Source organism: Mya arenaria, chromosome 3 (assembly GCF_026914265.1).
Source record: "Mya arenaria isolate MELC-2E11 chromosome 3, ASM2691426v1".
Lineage (NCBI taxonomy): Eukaryota > Metazoa > Mollusca > Bivalvia > Myida > Myidae > Mya > Mya arenaria.
The window spans coordinates 63,826,561-63,845,975 of NC_069124.1; the positions used below are offsets into that span (position 1 = coordinate 63,826,561).

The 19,415-nt window shown below is 34.5% G+C and overlaps 1 protein-coding gene across 1 annotated transcript; it reads left to right on the forward strand.

The window, feature by feature from the left end:
* Nucleotides 1–601: 601 nt before the first annotated feature.
* On the forward strand, nucleotides 602–16,046 carry LOC128228046 (ATP-binding cassette sub-family C member 5-like). The gene is made up of 31 exons (XM_052939088.1): nucleotides 602–981; nucleotides 2,289–2,402; nucleotides 2,540–2,704; nucleotides 2,832–2,979; nucleotides 3,493–3,640; nucleotides 3,801–3,886; nucleotides 4,064–4,237; nucleotides 4,427–4,489; nucleotides 4,580–4,664; nucleotides 4,979–5,127; nucleotides 5,452–5,559; nucleotides 5,689–5,833; nucleotides 6,598–6,671; nucleotides 6,792–6,863; nucleotides 7,172–7,296; nucleotides 7,423–7,495; nucleotides 7,916–8,119; nucleotides 8,341–8,488; nucleotides 8,700–8,834; nucleotides 9,033–9,220; nucleotides 9,481–9,672; nucleotides 9,930–10,059; nucleotides 10,338–10,620; nucleotides 10,801–10,987; nucleotides 11,316–11,405; nucleotides 11,725–11,908; nucleotides 12,190–12,349; nucleotides 12,530–12,608; nucleotides 13,558–13,671; nucleotides 15,155–15,319; nucleotides 15,631–16,046. Exons 1-31 carry the CDS (start codon nucleotides 845–847, stop codon nucleotides 15,727–15,729), a joined length of 4,224 nt encoding a protein of 1,407 aa, XP_052795048.1. The 5' UTR covers nucleotides 602–844; the 3' UTR covers nucleotides 15,730–16,046.
* Nucleotides 16,047–19,415: the final 3,369 nt, after the last annotated feature.

The window sequence follows — 19,415 nt, forward strand, 5'->3', positions numbered from 1 at the left end:
AAAACATGTTACTCGACGAACCAACTACCCGCTAATTTCACCGAAATTTTCCAGACTAAAATGTATTATCCCGCTAATGCATCATCAATTCAACACGTGTGCCCAAGAGAAACAATATATCACGATACAGGTGAAATGGAAGTCAAATATCGTCCCATAGAGCCGTGCACGCAAATAAACTGATATACTCGACATGTGTAATAAAAAAAAACAACGTTTAAACGCCGCATGCTTACGCCGTTATTAAAGAAGATTATCTGATAAATGCATATAGCATTGGCTCTATGATCTAGTTAATGTGATAAAGATTTAATATATTTGGAGTGAATTTAAAAGCAACATGCATATCTTTGCATTTATAGTTCATGCCGTTTCAAGTTTACAGCTTCGTTAAGAACTAATGATTGTACACGCACAACACAATTAACCATTTATTTTCACTTGAATTAATTGAAAGTTACCATTACCAAATTAAGAACATTATACATATTAAGATATGCAAGGTAATGCGCTGCGGCACTGACATTCGATATTAAGCACGTACATATACATATTTCATCACATTATAACATTCGACGGGTACGGGATAAAATATGGAACAGTCAAGTGGACTTTGTGTTGGTCATATGTCTTATGAAACACATGTCATTTGGAAATAATGAGAAATCTTACTCGGTTTTTATAAGTTATTGCTATTAAAACTACTGTACGGGACTAACGTACATGCTATGCTCTGCAATATTTACCCATGGTTAGTGATAACAGGAACACAAAGTCAACTGTATTTTAAAGATACACTTATATATGAAAACGAAAGAATCACACGCAAAGAATTAACACTAAAATGAAGGAATCAAACGAGAATGGAGGCGAACTGCCGGCGAACGCCCTGGACAGGAAGGTTTCTCTGACCGGATATACGAATGTGGTTCTGGACCACTCCAAGCCTGATAGGTTGGATGAGGACAGGGATAAACTCAGGTATGGACGGAAAGGTGAAGAAAAGTCTTCATACGTATACGTGTTTTTCATGACAAATCCAAAATAGTAAAACTATTTCCGAATTATACAATATGTTGGCTTTCACACTCGTAGAGGATTTAACTGCACGTCTTTAAAGTATTGTAGTAACTTCCCCTTGATCAAAACAGAACACTTCACTTTGAACCAAAATGTTGGCCAAAATATTTTAAATTTAAAGAAATGTTACATAGGTTTAAATAAAGATATTTTTGGAAATTAACAGCTTACCGTTTTTTAGAAAAAAGGTTATCCCGTTTTTTAAACAATGACTTAGTCTTGAAGCTGATTGTTCGAACATTTGCTTTCATACAAAAATACAAATAACAGACGAATCAACTGTTCGAATATAAAAAGAAAATTATGTCATCGTTCAACTGTATTTTGAAGTGTTTGTCGTTGTTATATGTAATACGAACTTTCAGGAAAATTCACACAAGAATATACACATAGTCTGATATTTTTTACCCCACCAACGCCTCAAAATTTGTCAACAAACTAGTGTAGTCCTCATCATAACCTAGAAAACGACCTGTCTGAAAGCGAAACAGAATGGTTTCTGACAGTAAGATGACTTAATATGTATCATGAAACCTACTCTAAAACTAAGGAACATGTTTTATATCGAATGTTTATCCGCAATTGTTTTGCTTACACATTTGACCTCTCAAATGTTCATTCAATAAGTGGCGGCGTAGTAATTTGGTTATGTATTCATGCCCCGCTTAAATAAAAGTGTTTTCGTTATTTTTTGGAACATAGATGCACTTGTTAAACTTCATTGATAAATGTTCATAAAATCTTTGCACTAAAAAACGAGCGAATAATAACCTATATTAAGGAATACCAGAGAACTTTTTTTGAACAGACCGGAAATAAAAAAGTAAGAAATACGTCATACGTCACCATCTATAAGTTTGCGTGATGGGCGTCCGACGGGTAGCGGCGTAAACAACACCCTTTTCGAAAAGGGGGTCATTAAGAAAATAAATTAAAATACTATAAAACTCGGAAAAAAACATAAAAGAAACAGAAATCTGGACTATTTTGTTTTATGATGTCATTTTAACATCGCGCAACGATACTTGTTATGACGTGACGTCACAGGAGTGTAATATGGCCGTATTGCACTGGATTGGAATACGCACTAACGGACTACCGTATTTTGCGACATCTATTGCGTGTGGATTTATGATGGGTATATAATAAAATACGATCTTACAATGAAATAAACAAATATCCTCTATACCATTCTGTATCTTCCATAGGGTGCGTTTTGCAGAGATGCCGTCGATGAGCTACGATGGAGGTATAAACATTCCGATAAAGAGGAAATATTCAGTTGCTCTACAAGTTCTAAAGCCGTTTAGACCTTCCTCCAAGTAAGGCTTTATCCCTTTCGTCTACTATATTTAGATAAATATAACACATTGTCAGTAGTTCTTGTATTTTATACTTTACTATCATGGGCATAAACAGAATTCAAAACAACAAAGCCTTAAATTCGTTAATTCTCCAGGGATGGAAAGCTTCCTATCAACAAAGTTGGATTTTTCTCGTACGTGTTCCTGACGTGGTTCTCTCCACTGATCTGGCGAATGTATCGCAACCGTCACGAACCAGTGGCCGAAAAAGACATATGGCAGTGTTCATCAGCTGATGGCGTAATGAAGAACGCTGAAAGGTTAATTGTTATTTTAACAATAATATACTTTAAACATAACAATAAAAACGTTGTTGCATCTATATGACGTCTTTAATAATTGGCATATGTAAATATGTACGTGTGAAAATAATTTTCGTTTTTCTAGAATGGAGCGTCTTTGGACAGAGGAAGTCGAACGTAGTGGTGAAAAGAAGGCGTCGTTTTATAGAGTGTGGGTGAAATTCATTCGGACGAGAACGCTGGCAACTCTTGTGCTGCTGAGCATCAATGCACTTTTCACTTTCCTGTCATCAGTAAGTATTTTCAACTTTGTTTAACGATTTAATACGAATATGTTAAACAAACACGTTCAGTGAATATAACTCATCCGTCTTCTTTGTTTAGGCTTCTTTCTAGATGCTGTGTTGTTGTAGTATGGGTATAGTACAGTGATATCAATGTAAATGTTGAAACAAGTGTGATATCATGCACATAAAAAAACAGTTTAAACCCACAGTAAACTCATGCTCCAGTGAACTCTAGTTTCATGGACAGTTACAAGGCGGTAATCCTATAATATTTTGACAAAGCTATTTTTTAAAAAGGTGGTCTGTTTTTGGTGTTTGCAGGTTGTGTCCCTCGTTTGAAACCTTACATTGTGCTTTAAGAGTATTAATATTTGACCCTTTGACTGGTGTGCTTGTCCCTGTAGTTGTCAATGCTTTATAATTATTGTAATTTATTTATATTCCAGTGCATGTCTTGATTTGTATTTCCTTAATGCTGCTCCATTGATCTTTAAAGCATGATTTCTGTTCCTCTTTCAGGCTTTTCTGTTAAACCTTGTTGTAGCTTATCTTGAATCAGTGTCAACGGATCTTACATATGGCATCGGTTTGACGGTTGCCATGTTCGGGTGCGAAATCATACGCGCCCTCTCCTTTTCCAATGTGTTTGTGTTTGGAGCGCAGACTGGTAATACGTTGTTGTTTTTATATTTTCTTTGTGAATAATGTAAAATTACATTTTGTATTAAACATAATCTAGTAAGTTTAAGATATGTCTACATAAATGTCATTTATAAAAAAGCCTACGCCCATACAAATATACTATCGGAGTTTTACATTTGTGTCAGGAGCCAGATTTCGGTCCGGCTACATGGGCATTATGTACAAGAAACTCCTCAAACTACGTACTGTTAAAGGAAAAACAAGTTCAGAGGTATCTTGTTCATTTGAAATTAATTTTCAAATTATACGAAAAGTAAATTAAGTACTGCATGTGTTTTACATTTTGTTACTTTTTTGTTTTTTCATAGACTGCACATATCTGATCACCATCTTGACTGTTAACTGTGCGACTTACTATAAGACTTACATTTACTTATTTTTTTTATAGATAATCAATGTGTTCAGTGTTGATTCCTACCGCGTGTACATTGCTTCATCCGTCTGCGTCTTCCTCCTCTCCGTTCCCATCTATGCCTTGATCGGCACCGTATATTGCTACTATTTGATTGGTTATTGGTGCTTCGTCTCTATAGGAACATTTGCAGTCTGTTACCTTGGTCAGGTAAAATATGAGCAAGCTCTTCGATTATCATATTGAAAATCTGGCAACAATGCGAATATTATACCTGTTTTTGTATAGTAACTGGTAACTCTCCACTTGAGATTTTCCCTCATTTGGATTTGTTTGCGTGTTAATAAAAATGGGCACACAGCTTTCTCCTCATGACTTACTTCATACGATATTTTATAGATGGTCCTTACGCGATTGATGGAGACGTTGCGAAGAAGCAGCTCGCAATTCACCGATACTCGGGTATGTCAGGCTTACATTATTAGATATATATTTTTATGAATCGAAATTATCTCTGACGATAGAACGATTGGTTTTCTATTCGCATTTCAGGTGCGGCGAATGGGAGAAATTTTAAACAGCATAAAATTCATAAAGATGTATGCGTGGGAAAAGCCGTTTAATGACGCAATACAAGGTACACCTTAATATTGTGGAAATATGACCATTTCTGAATTTTCTTTCCATTATGTTTATATACATTTTTTCATGTCTCTTAAAATCTCCTTCTTTAAATATTAAAATTCATTACTTAGTTATGATTTTCTTTAAAGAAGTCGGAGAAGTTATTGTTCGTGTAAGTAAGCGTTTGCTATACAATCAGCCCAAACTCGTTCCTCTTTTATTTATATCAATTCCTTTGGTACAGTTTGTGAGAATAACAAAAGCAAGCCCATGCTTAATCCGGTATCTCAACATTTTGTTACCATTTAAGATTGATCCTTATTCCAGAGGTTCGATCCTGTGAACAAACGTACGTGTTGTATTCGGCCCTGGTGAGTGCTATCACTGGGTCTATCATCCCTGTCACACCGACCATTGCCTCAGTTGTCACCATAACAGTCTATACTGCCGTCGGAAACGACCTCTCGGCATCAACGGTGAGTATATGTGATACGAAGTTTGACCTGAGATGTCCAGTTTTATTGGTTGCAGCCCGGTCATCACTAATAATACATCTTGATCCTAATTTATGTACGAAAAAAACAAAGCTATAAAGTTTATAAACATAAAATCCAGAAGCTATCCACACTTCGCATCCAACCGATTGACATTTTTTGATAAATTCTTGTCCACACGTGTCCCAAACCATATCAATGCTACTACCATTCTAAAAGTACTGAAATAGAATATGCTCTTATATGGCTAAATCGGCTAGAATGCTATTATAAAATCATGCTGAATGCACTCTTTTTATATTTTAGGCTTTCGCTGTAATAGGAACGATGAACTTTTTACGGATCATAGTTGCACTGCTCCCGTTTAGCCTGCGAGCATACGGGGAGGCCAAAGTCAGCTTTAACAGATTAGAGGTGGTTTAATATTGCTTCTCGATGTAAAAAAAAACTCATTAGATTGTTAAAAGCGATTTATTATTTTAACGCCAGGGAGATTTTACTGATAGTTTGTTTACGGAATAAGCATGTGTTATGTTTTTTCAGAAACTTCTTTTGATGGATGAGTATAGTACCCCGAGCTCTGACACATACGACAAGACGAATTCACTAGAAATGAAGGCCGCTTCCTTTGTATGGGAATTGCAACCTGAGTCTAATTCCAATGAAGCATTAAAGAAACGACCCAGTGGTAAATGTGTTTCAGTTTGCTTTTTTTGTCCATTCAAAGATGCACTCTCGCTCCCCAATAATAATTACCATAATTTATAATATTGTTTTTTTTTTTTTATTCCAATAAGGATGAAAAGATGTCGAAAACAATAATTCTAATGAAGGGTATGGAGTTTAGTTTGAAAGAAATGGTATTTAAACACAGTATTCCTACAGTGGACCACAGTAAATGGTTTAGCATTCAATTTAATTTAATATTTTTGGGCCTTCTGCAGTTAAATACACGGTTATAATCTTGTTATCAGTAATTAATATTTTCCATAAATGCATTATTTAGTAAGTAGTTAAAGGTTTATCAGTCTAAATTGATGTTTTTTAAACATGTGTTTGTATTGTTTTTTAATTAGAGTGTCACTTTAATAGAGTAAAATAAAACTGGATAAGCTAGACATTATAAAACAGAAATGTTAAGACTTTAAAAGTGACTCGCAAACAGTTTTATTTCCTGAACAAACACGAAAAAACAAGTGGAAGATACGCTTATAAAGATAATTGTGTAAGCTTAAACCAAATGTATTTTCAATAACCTTTAAATTTATTTACGCCTTTTGACAAATCGTCATGTTTCTTTGTCTTTTTCTTTGTTATATTATATTTCTATTATATGAACTAAAGAGTTCTATGTTGAACTTTTGATGAATTTTGATATCTCATACTAACATTTTGTCTGACCAAATTAAACGCATGCGAGTCTCTTTAAGATTAAATTTTGATATATTTTAGTGACAAGCCTTAGTTCAAGACGGGAGAGTGTGAACTTGTTTCAATTGAACGATGTTTCATTAGATGTGAAAAAGGTATTAAAACTTTTTAATATGAGAGTTTATATCGTCCTTTTGTTTGTTATTGGCACTGAAATATATTGTAATGGTTCTTTATTTAGCTATTTTGAACTTTGACAGTAATACGTATTTCAGGGTCAACTTCTAGGTATTTGCGGGACAGTTGGTTCCGGAAAATCATCCTTAATTTCGGCTTTACTCGGACGAGTAAGTACATGTACAAAAGTACTATTTTGTGACATGCAGTTCATGTTAATTCAACTGCATTATATGAACAACTCTGGAGTGTTTTACGCGAATGGGTGATATCAGTACTGTAAATGTTAAGATTAAATTAAATATAAAATTATCAACTTTTTAACACATATTATAATCACTGTTTTTTTCTTTGTCGACTAATGAAAAATTTGCAAAAAATCCTATTTTACAAAAGATTAAGGGTAAAAATGGAAAACATTTTTCCCCATTTTATCATTTGTTTGGGTAACCAATGCAAACGTTTGGCTTTTAACCAGATGCTACAAACAAAGGGTCATCTTGCCGTCGATGGAAATGTTGCATACGTGGCTCAACAGGCTTGGATATTTAATGCCTCACTCAAAGAGAATATTCTTTTCGGCAGGGAATTTGACGAACAAAAGTAAGACGTCTGAATATGTATTACTAATGCCCACAGGATCTCTTGATACTGTAAAAGTTCGATATTCTATGAAATCAATAAAATAGATAACTTACGTGATGAATGGTATACATGTTTTAATTTAAGATACAGAAAAGCTATTCAATGTTGCGGTTTGGAACCTGATCTAGAGCTTCTCAAAGATGGAGACGAAACTGAGGTAACCTTGGTGAAATTATAATCATCTCATAGATACGTTTGGAGTGTTCCATTAATTCATTCTCATATCAGAACCCTAGCAAGTAGCTTTAGCTTAACTAGCGTGTGGATTACAACGCTATTCACTTACACCGCACTGTAGTTATTGGACGTTGTCCTTGTGTACATGGTACAAAACAGATAATACTTATCCAACTGCCCACGTGATTGAAATAATAATTTAGCTCGAAAAACTCGGTTTCAATTTAAGAAAGAACGAATGCGCAGTACATAAACACCCTAGTATATAATTCCACTTTTTCGGGTGGTGCAATAAATGTTAATTAAAAATAGTTTTAATGAATTGTCCAACATTCTGTGCCTAATGACAGAAAATTACGACCTGTGAAAATTTAGAAAAGCTAAATTTATGCTTCTGTAGATTGGAGAGCGTGGTGCTAATCTTAGTGGAGGCCAAAAGCAAAGGGTCAACTTGGCACGGGCGGTGTACAGTGACAGTGATATATACTTTCTTGATGATCCGCTTAGTGCTCTAGACGTTCGAGTTGGAAAGCTTATTTTCCACGAGTGCATCAAATCTCAACTCGCACGGAAAACTGTTATTCTTGTAACGCATCAACTGCAGGTAATCATTAATTGCATGGTGATTGAAGCTTTTCTCGTTCTTTATTATAAATGATATGAATCACTCTTCGGGCGAATGATTTTACTAGCGTATCATATATCACCAACACCTTTTATAGCTTTATATGTAAAGATCTCCATACATGAATACCCAAAATTAAATACTAAGTAAGTTTCTTGGTAATAATTCGTATTAGTAAAATGCCCCTTTTTGCCATTTAGTACCTCAAAGATTGTGACGAGGTTGTTGTGATGGAGGGTGGAGATATTGCTGAAAAAGGTCAACACATTGAGCTGATTAACAATGGTGGTCTGTACACTGACATGTTTAGGATTTTTGACAGTACATCGATGAGTCCTCGAAAAGCAAGTGAGTACTGTTTGTAGGAACTATTTGTATTAAATATACGGTATCAAAAGATACATATGCACCGACCTTTATGATCGCTTGTAGTTTGTAAAGCTCTCGCACTCTCTGCCATTCAACGATACAGTCCTTCGCTTAAGTTCGTAATCACATGGTCATTATATATCTACACATAATTTAATATATTTACTAATATGTATTCTCGAATATTAAGTTGGGCTAGGGGATGGCGAGCCTGCGCCGTCTAAGAAAGAACCTCTCAAAGAAAGAAGTGTGAAAACTGAAAATGGTACAGCTGCTCCACCTCTGTCAAAATCCAACGGAATTCTAAAGAAAAAGAAGGGAAAAGGTAAATATACATCAGTTGTTCAAGCGATTCTATCGATGATTGATCTTGGTGTCTTGTTAGAACCCATGATCAGAAACCGAGGATTTTCGACTACTGGGCGCGTCCCTTTATTTAATTTGATTTCTTTTTTCCCATATTTTATTCAATGATATCATCAGTATTATATTTTATTATCGCAAAATTTGCATATTCTTATAGGCAAACTGGTTTTGGCGGAAGAGGCTGGGATTGGCGAGATCGGATTTTCTACATACCATTCCTACATAAAGGCTGCTGGCGGATGGCTTACCACCGTGGCAGTTATATTGATGTATTTTATAACTTCTGGCTCTCTTACTTTTACCGACTGGTGGCTTAGCGAATGGATCGATTCACTTGGAAAACAGGTAATTAATACGATTACATGTAAAACATATTCCTGATGTACGGCTTATTTGTCGAAAACAAGTTTTCAAATGATCATAGTTGATATGTTACTATTTTTGACTTCGTTTTAGAGGTGCAATTGAGCTATATTCGTTAAAAATATATTGCTTTTATGTTTTTACTATTTCTTTTCTTATAAGTTCTATCATCTTGGCATTGAACTATTACAATGTTGACAAACTCCCTCGGTCGATTAGAAGACATAAATTTCTAATTACAGGAAGCAAATAGTTCAACTTTACAGAATGAGTCAATTCCAAATACAACGTATGCAGCCCCCAGTGATGTAAACAACACGTTGACAATTGCTGCTGAAGGAGGGATTAGCTATGACACATATTTCATTGTCTACATTAGCTCATTGGCTATGATATTGGTCACTTTACTTGTGAATGGTTTTAGTCATGCAAAGGTAATTAAAACAAGTTTAAAGAAGTTATATATGACGGTTTTGTTCGATCAAATCACAGTTTAAGTATTAGTACTATGAACTATATAATATTTTGAAAGAACAGTATTTAGATTGTATGTCAGTCAATCAAAAGATTAAAATGTACACATTTCGTTACCGATTTTAAAATCTTGATGTCCTCATACGTACTGTTTCCTGTCATATTGTGGATTTAACAACACACATGTCTTAAAACTAATTGCTCAAAATTATTCCAGGCTTCGATAAATGCAGTCAACCGGCTTCATAACTTATGCCTTGACCGTGTGATGAAGGCTCCAATGTCATTCTTTGACTCAACCCCAACCGGCCGAATCCTCAATAGATTTTCGAAAGATTTGGATGAAGGTATTGTCATCCCTATTTAAACAACAGTGTTTCTTAATCAAAATGTAATTGATGTGGTATATTATGTTGTAATCACTTATTGGGTTGTCCTTTGATATTCTTAAATATAAAAAAAAACATTGTAAGGGACTTAAGTCGGTGCATGTGTTCAATGTATTACACTTACTTCTATCAATTCGATCAATCCCTGACTTTTATACTTTGTTCACTCGATATAACCATTCGGAATATATTAAAGTTACTTAATTCCGTTCCTTAAATTATCAATTATTTTATAGGTGACGTCTTTCTACCACAAGTGACAAACTCACTTCTTCGAATCCTTAGTTTGACCCTTGTATCCATTGCATTGTCGGCGTATATTACGCCATGGATTCTAATAGGGGTCGTTCCAGTTGTGATCGTCTTTTATATCATGAAACAGATTTCTACTGTGACAATAAGACAACTGAAACGTCTGGAAAATATTACCCGGTCGCCTCTGATAAGCCATGTAAACACCACATCACAAGGTCTTACAACGATTGTTGGTTATGAACAGCAGGAACGATTTTATGAAAGGTTATAAACTTTAATATATTGCAGATTTTAATTAATTTATATTACTTGTATGTTGATCCAGCAAACTGGTTTAAAAGTTTATAAAGCATAGATTACCTGAACAAAATCCATGTTTCTATACAAGTGATTCTTGTTCTTGTAAATATTGAAAAATGTGATGAAAATCACTAACTTTTGCAGATGTTCGAATTTCGGTGACGTCGCTTCGTTGACGGTGTTTCTATTTGACGTTAGTATGCGGTGGATTGGATTGCGATTAGACCTAGTTGCAGGCATAATGACAGTCTCGTGTAGCTTGATTTTCGTCCTGACAAAGGGTCTCATATCTCCAGCTGCAGCTGGACTTGTACTTGGACTTTGCGGAAGGGTATGTAACCGTTTGTAATGGGTTGTATGTTACCAATATATATGTAGGTCATAGATCATAGTTTTTTTATATGAAGTGTATGTTTTGAAAATAACCACGACAGTGTCGTCGTATATTTTTTAACCCGGACCTTGATGAGACGTTATGCACATTTTGTAGGAGACAATACTACCGTGAGTAGCAAGGTAATAATGATTATTTTGTTCCCTATTTTCGACTTAAAACACCACCAGACGAGTGTCGACATGCCCTGGTGGTGCTCTAGCTGAATAATATTTTATGGAAAAAAAAGTGCAAAACTATCATCCTATATAACATTATATTTTAGACTGTAAGCATTGTCCAGTTTTTGGTCCGTTTGATGAATGAAGCTGAGGCCAGATTTACCTCAATTGAAAGACTCCAAGAGTACAAAACGGTATGCAATTTATCGATAAGCAAATCCAAAATCACTTTTTTGTACAGTAAATTTGGTTTTTAATGTTCCGTACCTGCTGATTCATATTTTTTATCCACACAAACACAAGATAAAGTATTTTAACAGTCCTGTAACAGTTTTCCTGTTGATATTGCTTTTATACGCCTAATGGTCACTTTCAATTTCATGTTGACTTTGCTCAAATCAACCCAATGGTCATTTTAAATTGCATTTTGATGTTGTGCAATTCAACCTTTAATATGGTCATTTTACATGTTGGTGTGCACATGGGTAACTAATTTCTTTCTTAATTTTAAAGAACTTGATTTCCGAACCACAAGATGAAAAGAAGGTTGTTCCCCCAACATGGCCTGAAAATGGTGGATTAACTTTTCAAGGCGTTGTCATGCGTTATCGTCCTGAGATGGACCCAGTGTTACGCAAAGTAAGCTTTAACATCCACCCAAGAGAGAAGATCGGAGTTGTTGGCCGCACGGGGGCAGGTAAGTCTTCTGTTAATACAACAGCATTAATATGTGAATGTTAAGAAAATCGAAATAAAGCAACCGTCCGAGCTTAAGAAAATGTTTATCGATTGATCCAAGAAAAAATACTGTGCATGCGTTCATCTTTGAAAGCTGGGATACTATTGATAAAGCGATAATGAAACTTTAATTGTGTTCAACAAGTTGCGTGGCATTTTTATCTGTTTGCGCATATTGAGTTGTTTTATTTTAAAAAATTTTTAGCCCAAAACAAACATTTAATTCATCTGTTTTTGCAGGGAAGTCCAGTCTGGCAGCGTGTCTCTTTCGACTGGTGGAAATAAGTGAAGGTGCAATCACAATTGACGGTGAAGACATTTCCTTACTTTCCCTAAAGACTTTGCGATCCAAGGTCTCGACCATCACACAGGACCCGGTATTATTCTCAGGCAGTGTAAGGTAAGCGCGGATATTTTTCAAATGTAAGGGTTTTTTTCCTAGTGCAGATGTTTTCAGGCAAACAATCATTAGTTTCGCTACCATTTGTTTGCGTTCATCTAGAATTCACGTTTCAATTAATCATGTCGGTTTGTAGTGTGCAAAAACTTTGAAATCAATATTCATACCTATGTTTTTCAGATACAACATAGATCCATTCTCCCAATTTAATGATGACATTATATGGGAAGCTTTGCAGAAAGTCCACATGAAAGAAAAGGTTTAATTATAGACATTATGCCATATTTACGCAGAAACCATCATACTGTGCATGAGAGAACACAATTTGCGCCTTAAACTCTTAAATAGCACGTACATTCTTATTTTTACTTATTTTCGTACTTGCCTTTGTGACAAAAACTTCAACGTGCAACTAAATCCCTTCACCTTATGCTATTGTGAAATCATTTACATCCACAGTAGCCGATGTAAGTGCTTCCATGTTCCAATTTAGCTGCCCTCAGCACGTGTTTTTTGAGAAACATTATGATTTGTTTACATTTGAATGTTCGAAAAATAATAGAATACTATAATTTGTGTTTTATACAACGCAAATTTCATAAAATGTTAACTATAAAAACACTAGTGGCTTGTTAAATCAGAACTCCATGATCACTCAGTTTAAAACGTTTTATTACTGAGACTGATGGATTTTTTTCGTTGCAAACAATAACGGAATCATGCCTTTTAAATGTGTTTGCTTAGGTACTTTAAATTGTGTGGGTTCTTTTCGTTTGGATTCCTTATCATAGCAGAACTTGGGGTTTTGTTTTGTTTTATTTTCAAGTTTTCTCAAGTTATTGCATACTTTGAAAAAATGTGTCAAGTATGTTTTTACTGTATTGGGGATGGCACACAAACTAGTTTAAACACCAATTACATTGACATTTTATTTACCGCCCTTGTATAATAAATATATGCAGTGTGTTGTTTAATGAGTTTCTGTTGTTGTTCCGTGTTTCTGGTGCGTGAATGTTTTTGGGGTTTTTTTCTGTTCGGTGTCATTTGCATTATTTCTAAGTCATTGAATGGGGGTTATGTTAAAACTTTCGACTACCGGACTTGTTTATGTAGTTTTAATCTTAATACATATATATTTAAAATTGTAATAAAATATTGATAAATATTTAGTCTCAAACTGTCTGTTCTATATATTGCTAACTTTGTAGATTGAGCAGTTTGACGACAGCCTGGAGGTGGTAGTGGACGAAAATGGAGAAAACTTCTCTGTCGGCGAGCGCCAGTTGCTCTGTCTGGCAAGAGCTGTCATCCGTAAAAGCAAAGTAAGCATTGGTAGATTTGACTTTGATTTTATGAAATACAATAACTTACTATTTGTATTGAGGTGCACGGTAAATCACCGTACACCGGATATAGTTTGCCCAAATGAGACGTAAACAATGCCATGTTCACAGGAACGGTAAGAATTATACCTGTTTTTGTTGAAAATAACCTAAATTGATACAATAAAGTATCAGTATATTGAGTATAGACATGTTCAGGTCTACAGGCAACAGTGAACATTGCTTTAAAACATCAGTAATTTGGTGGTGAAGAATATAGGTCATGAAAAAGGCAGGTTTTAAAACAACTTTTTTTAATAGTTTGGCATGTTAACGTAAAATAACATAATTATGAATCGATGAGTTTCTTTACTTATTACTTATTAGTCAAGTTTCTGTGTATCAAAGCATTTCAAAAACTTCTTATAACATCTAAGAAGTTCTCGTTTTAAGTTGTGTTGCAATGTACTGAGTATAGATATTTCAACAGCAGATACTGCATAGAGTACAGCCATTCTATGTATTGGGGATTCTAAGTTACAGAAAGTAAATGTATAACATTTTATGAATTTTCGTTTACATTTCTTTACATTACATTTTTTGTTCCGTAGTTAATCGATTAGCAGAAAGTATTGTGACACAATCACCACGCTGACGATGTGGAATTGATAGTCCTGCATATGCACTACCTTATTTTATCTAGTTTTGTGTAAAACTCACTTATATAACGTCTGAAATAGGAGTACGGTTTCCCATTACTGGCCGTGTCTTAACATTACGATGCAAGTTCTTGCCATCATATACTCTCATGGATGAAGTATGGTGAATATTTATCATATACTACATGAACACATTATTTCATAATAGTCGATTTCAAACTACGCCGAATGCAGATAATTTCCACCACTAACTTGGCACGAACTTTATTATAGTTTTATGTTCACTTTATGTTATTTTGATTCTTTTCTTTAAATAAGCTGTATGTCGATTTTACGTCATCTAAAGATGCGAAAATACCTGTATATACACGTGTTTTACTTTAATTTCATCAGTTTTTGAATGGGAGTCAATCACATGGTGAATGGTGACATTTAAGCCGTGTGTTGCCACGGACGAGTAGGTTATATATATATATATATATATATATATATATATATATATATATATATATATATATATATATATATATATTCTTTTATTCCTCAAAATTTGAAGAGATGAACATATTTACATTGATATACAACATTAAAGACAGTAAATAAACATTGATAAATACATATCATAGAGAGTAGATAAGTGAAAAAGACACCAGTCAACACACACAGTTTATATGCGTTCATTACTATAAATGGATAAATGTTGTGGACAATACATTCGAATGGGATGAGAAACAGAAAATTTCACTGGCGATCTACTGCAGTACTAATATAAGATCATTTCAATATAATCATGATGAAATAAGATGTGCGTTTTTTTCGCTCAGATTTTACTTCTTGACGAGGCTACTGCAAACATTGATACATCGACAGATGCCATGATTCAACAAACGATCCGCAATTGCTTCGCGAAATGTACGGTTATCACAATTGCGCACCGACTCAATACTGTTCTACACAGTGACCGAATTATCGTGCTGGATGCTGGACAGGTATATGACTTCTGCGGTCGTTAAATAAAATTATTTATATTTTGTTTTGCAAGTATTACATTTTATCCACTATCCTTTGGTTTTATGAATATACTGAATTCATTACATTCCTTCAAAATACTTAAATAATAATTCGCAATAGGATTTGCAATATAATGAGCCAAATTTCCAAAACAAAGTTTATATAAATAAAGTTACTAGTATGTTATTTCATAACATGATATGATATTGACTGCCATTTCATATAACATTCCACTTAAAGACGACATTAAATTTCGTCAGTTCATTACCGTGATGCCTCTGTTTTCTAGGTTATGGAGATAGGCACACCTCAAGATCTGCTTTCGAATCCGCACTCGTTTTTTAACGGCATGATTGCTGCCCAGACAGTGAAAACACCATCACCATAATCACGATTTGAACCATGGGTCACCTTAAGATTTACATTCGAATCCGCCCAGACAGTGAAAAAAGTCATTACCGTTATCACATTTTGAACCCCAAGAATAATTCCATAACACTGATACAATAACACAATTTAGTGGTATACCTTTCAAGATTGAAAAGTTGATTAGTTATATATATTTGAGAACTTATATGTCACTTTTCTTCATGATCTATTCACGTTATATTGAAGTGAACAACATTTTTTCGCATTTATTTGTATTGATCACTGCTATAATTGTTTAATGTATTTTTGAACTTGATCATGTTTGTTGTATCAAAAATAAACCTACATAATATCCCTGTATTACAAAAAGTATCGTTAGTATGGTTCCGATTTTACAGTACGAAAGGCATTTTTTAAAGCATGCTTATTAGTCAACCAAAATTGTGTTAAAAACTATAACGCTACTACAATTTGTGGACGAACATCGACTCCATTTTCATCAAGTTTAGGATGGGAAAAAACGTCACCAATGGCGTCGACGACCCCATTCATAGGGAAAATATTCCTGTCATCTGAATTGGCGTATTGTGTAGCTTGTATAAAGGTCCATCGTTCAATTGACTTTTCCAAATTACGTGGTATTCAGAATCAAAATGCATATCATTGCATTTGATATTAATATGTTAAATTTTAAATCGTTAATCAGATTTTTTTTGACAGCGCATTTATTCATTCGGGTATTAACACTTGTTAAGTTGCCGTACGTATATGTTTATATTCTAAGCAGCTTGCTTTCTTTAGGTAATTTGCATTCGAAATTTGCTGTGAATGATTCTTTTAGATGTTTTTTTGGGAAAATTGGACATTTGTTCAATACATTGGCCCCGCTTCAATGTGATATTTTACAGGTAAACTTTACGTTGCTAAGGAGTGCTATAGGACACTTGTAAAACTACGAGCGTAATATATCGATAAATGTTCTTACGGTGTTTTAAATGAAAAGCATTTTACGCCTTAACGGTGTTCGCCTGAAAATGAACGATCTTAAGCCTTACCATCTTTATTGGCACGGGGCCTATGACAATTTGTCCAGCAAAGGGCTTTACACACACTCCACACACACTTTACACACACTCTATATCATGAGTAATATTTTATACAAAGCTAAAACAAACGAACAACGGTAAGATTGCTGTAAAAGTTTCACCCTCGTAAACACTCGGAGCATTTGGACCAGCCGGGTTAAAAATGGAATCCTTGTGCTTGGCTAGGTGCATGGTTCGGCCTGAACACTATAGATGTTAAAACTGTTGGTGGACATTGAACGGCATGCAAAATGTACATGTATGTTTAGTATTTACTAAGTGAGTACAGTAGAGTTAACATATCTTACATTCCAAAATATCGGTAAGGTTAGCAAAGAATAATTTTGAACCTAGTGCCGCTAATGAGGAATATTTGGTCTCATTAGAGCAGAGTTGATCGGCTGGACCACGCCTACCTCGACGGTGATGTCAGTATTTGCAGCGCTGTTTTTTGAACAGGGTTGTTTTCAACCCTGTTCAGTGTAGCCACAAACTCGACACTCACAACATAAATGCCTATTAATAGTAACAAGTGTCGTCTGCCTCTTCACCACCAAAAATATAGTTTGAGGAAGTGTGGACTATATAATTTGCAAGCTATGTTTCCAATAACCGAGCTCGATTTGGCAAAGCAAGAAGCAATCATAACGCAATATCTATTTTATAATTTAATTTGTTAACTTAAATAAAGATAATATTAAAGTAGTATCCCATCGCCCAAAAATGAATGAACATCGAAACGTAAACAAAGAATTACTATCCACTCCAAGAGCATCATTCCATCACGTGACACAATGATCTCATTGATCTCAATGATCGCACAGTTTCCCCGCTTAAAACATCACGTGATAGCCCACGTGGGAATACCACCCACGCCATTTTGACAGGCAAGTGCTTACGAGTTAGCTGACGATATAGAAATAGAAGAGAGTTGCCGACCATATAGAAGGAAAAAAGTTTTAAAAGTAAAGAACTTTCAAGACTTAATGTTAACTTTATTTTATATACTTTTTATAGTGTACGTATAGACGGATTTTTTGTGTATTTATTTTTGAAAATCGCATTTCATTGAAATGAATTGAGTTATATTTTTTGCTGGTTTGGTGTAAATATGAGAAAATATCACGGGTTTAATGACTTTTTTAGGTGTTTCGTCTACAATTGTTTGAAATCAATAATTTTGATTATTTTAATTAAGAAACTATTTCTCTTAAAGTTGTTTTGTGATTAACAAGGCACACATAGGCACACTCTTGCTAATGAGTAAAGTTTGATTAGTATATATTTCACAATCATTCACCCTTTTTTTATATGTTCATGTTCTATTATTAAACCCCACACATTTACGCGGAGGAAGGCTTCGTGGAGTTTGTTTCTATGCTGTTTCAATAATTCACCAGCCGTTGCATATTATCTTTTTATCGTTCCTCCCGGCTGAGAATCCATTTTTTATGTAAATAATGTATATATCATTTTAAAATACTATCTAAAATTTTAACAGTGGCCCTGAAAAGGATCGTTTTCAATTTCATAATTAGTATAGTCTGTTTTAATGCCAACATCTAATTACCAACCGGAAACGGTTTTAGTGTATATTTTAAATTCACCCTGGATGATCAACCAATTTCTATTTTATTTCTTTGGTTAATAAATCCTTGGCAAGCCTAAATCATATTGTAACACCATAGGATGGAGTTATGCTGGCATTGGTTACATTCTCCATCCTGGTTTGCCTGCTTACACAGCGACATTAACTTTATTGTCAATAAAATATTAATTTGTCATTTACCATCATGCTTCAATAAACCTGGGACGGCCCCTGTGGTTGTTTTACACGAAGACTCTTAGATTCGCTGTGGTACATATCAGCACCATATTAATACACACATGATCGTGAATCATAATGGTGAAACCCCGTATAAAAGCCTGTTCATGCAGCGCTATCAGCGCTTTGATTACTACTATAGTCTAGAAACAAATATGGAATACAATAAGCGATAATGCCGAAATAAATGTTGTAATGAAATTAAACGTCCAATTATACATCTAGATACATATAGATAGATACTTTTAATTCCTCCATTAGTGAAGAGATTAACATATATACAGATGGATGAATAGAATATATACATGCATCGATGATATTGCATACACGGACATCAATAGAACACTATGATATTATATAGATCGATATTACGAATATTAAACATTTCGAGTCATCATTTATAAAAACGACAATCATTCAGAGTAATATACTAATGATGCATCACAGATAAGTTATATCAGCAAGTTACACTTAATTCAAGAAATATGGTGCTTTGTGTGAATTAATACCCGTGAAGCACATTTATCCGGATGCTTAAATATACTAGCACATGTTATAAAGCTAACACTAAGGTTGCCTTAGACGAAACGAAATTAAGACAGTTTATAGTGAAAACCGTAAGTGAAGCAATTTAATAATCTGAATGTTACATCCGCCGCATCAGTCTTACTACTGCAACTGTGACAGTTGTAGTTGACACAACTTTCATCCTTAATATCGGTACTGGGTGAAAATAAATACACATATTGATCAGTACACGCATTGTCACTATGGGCTTAAAATTGTCGACCCCGC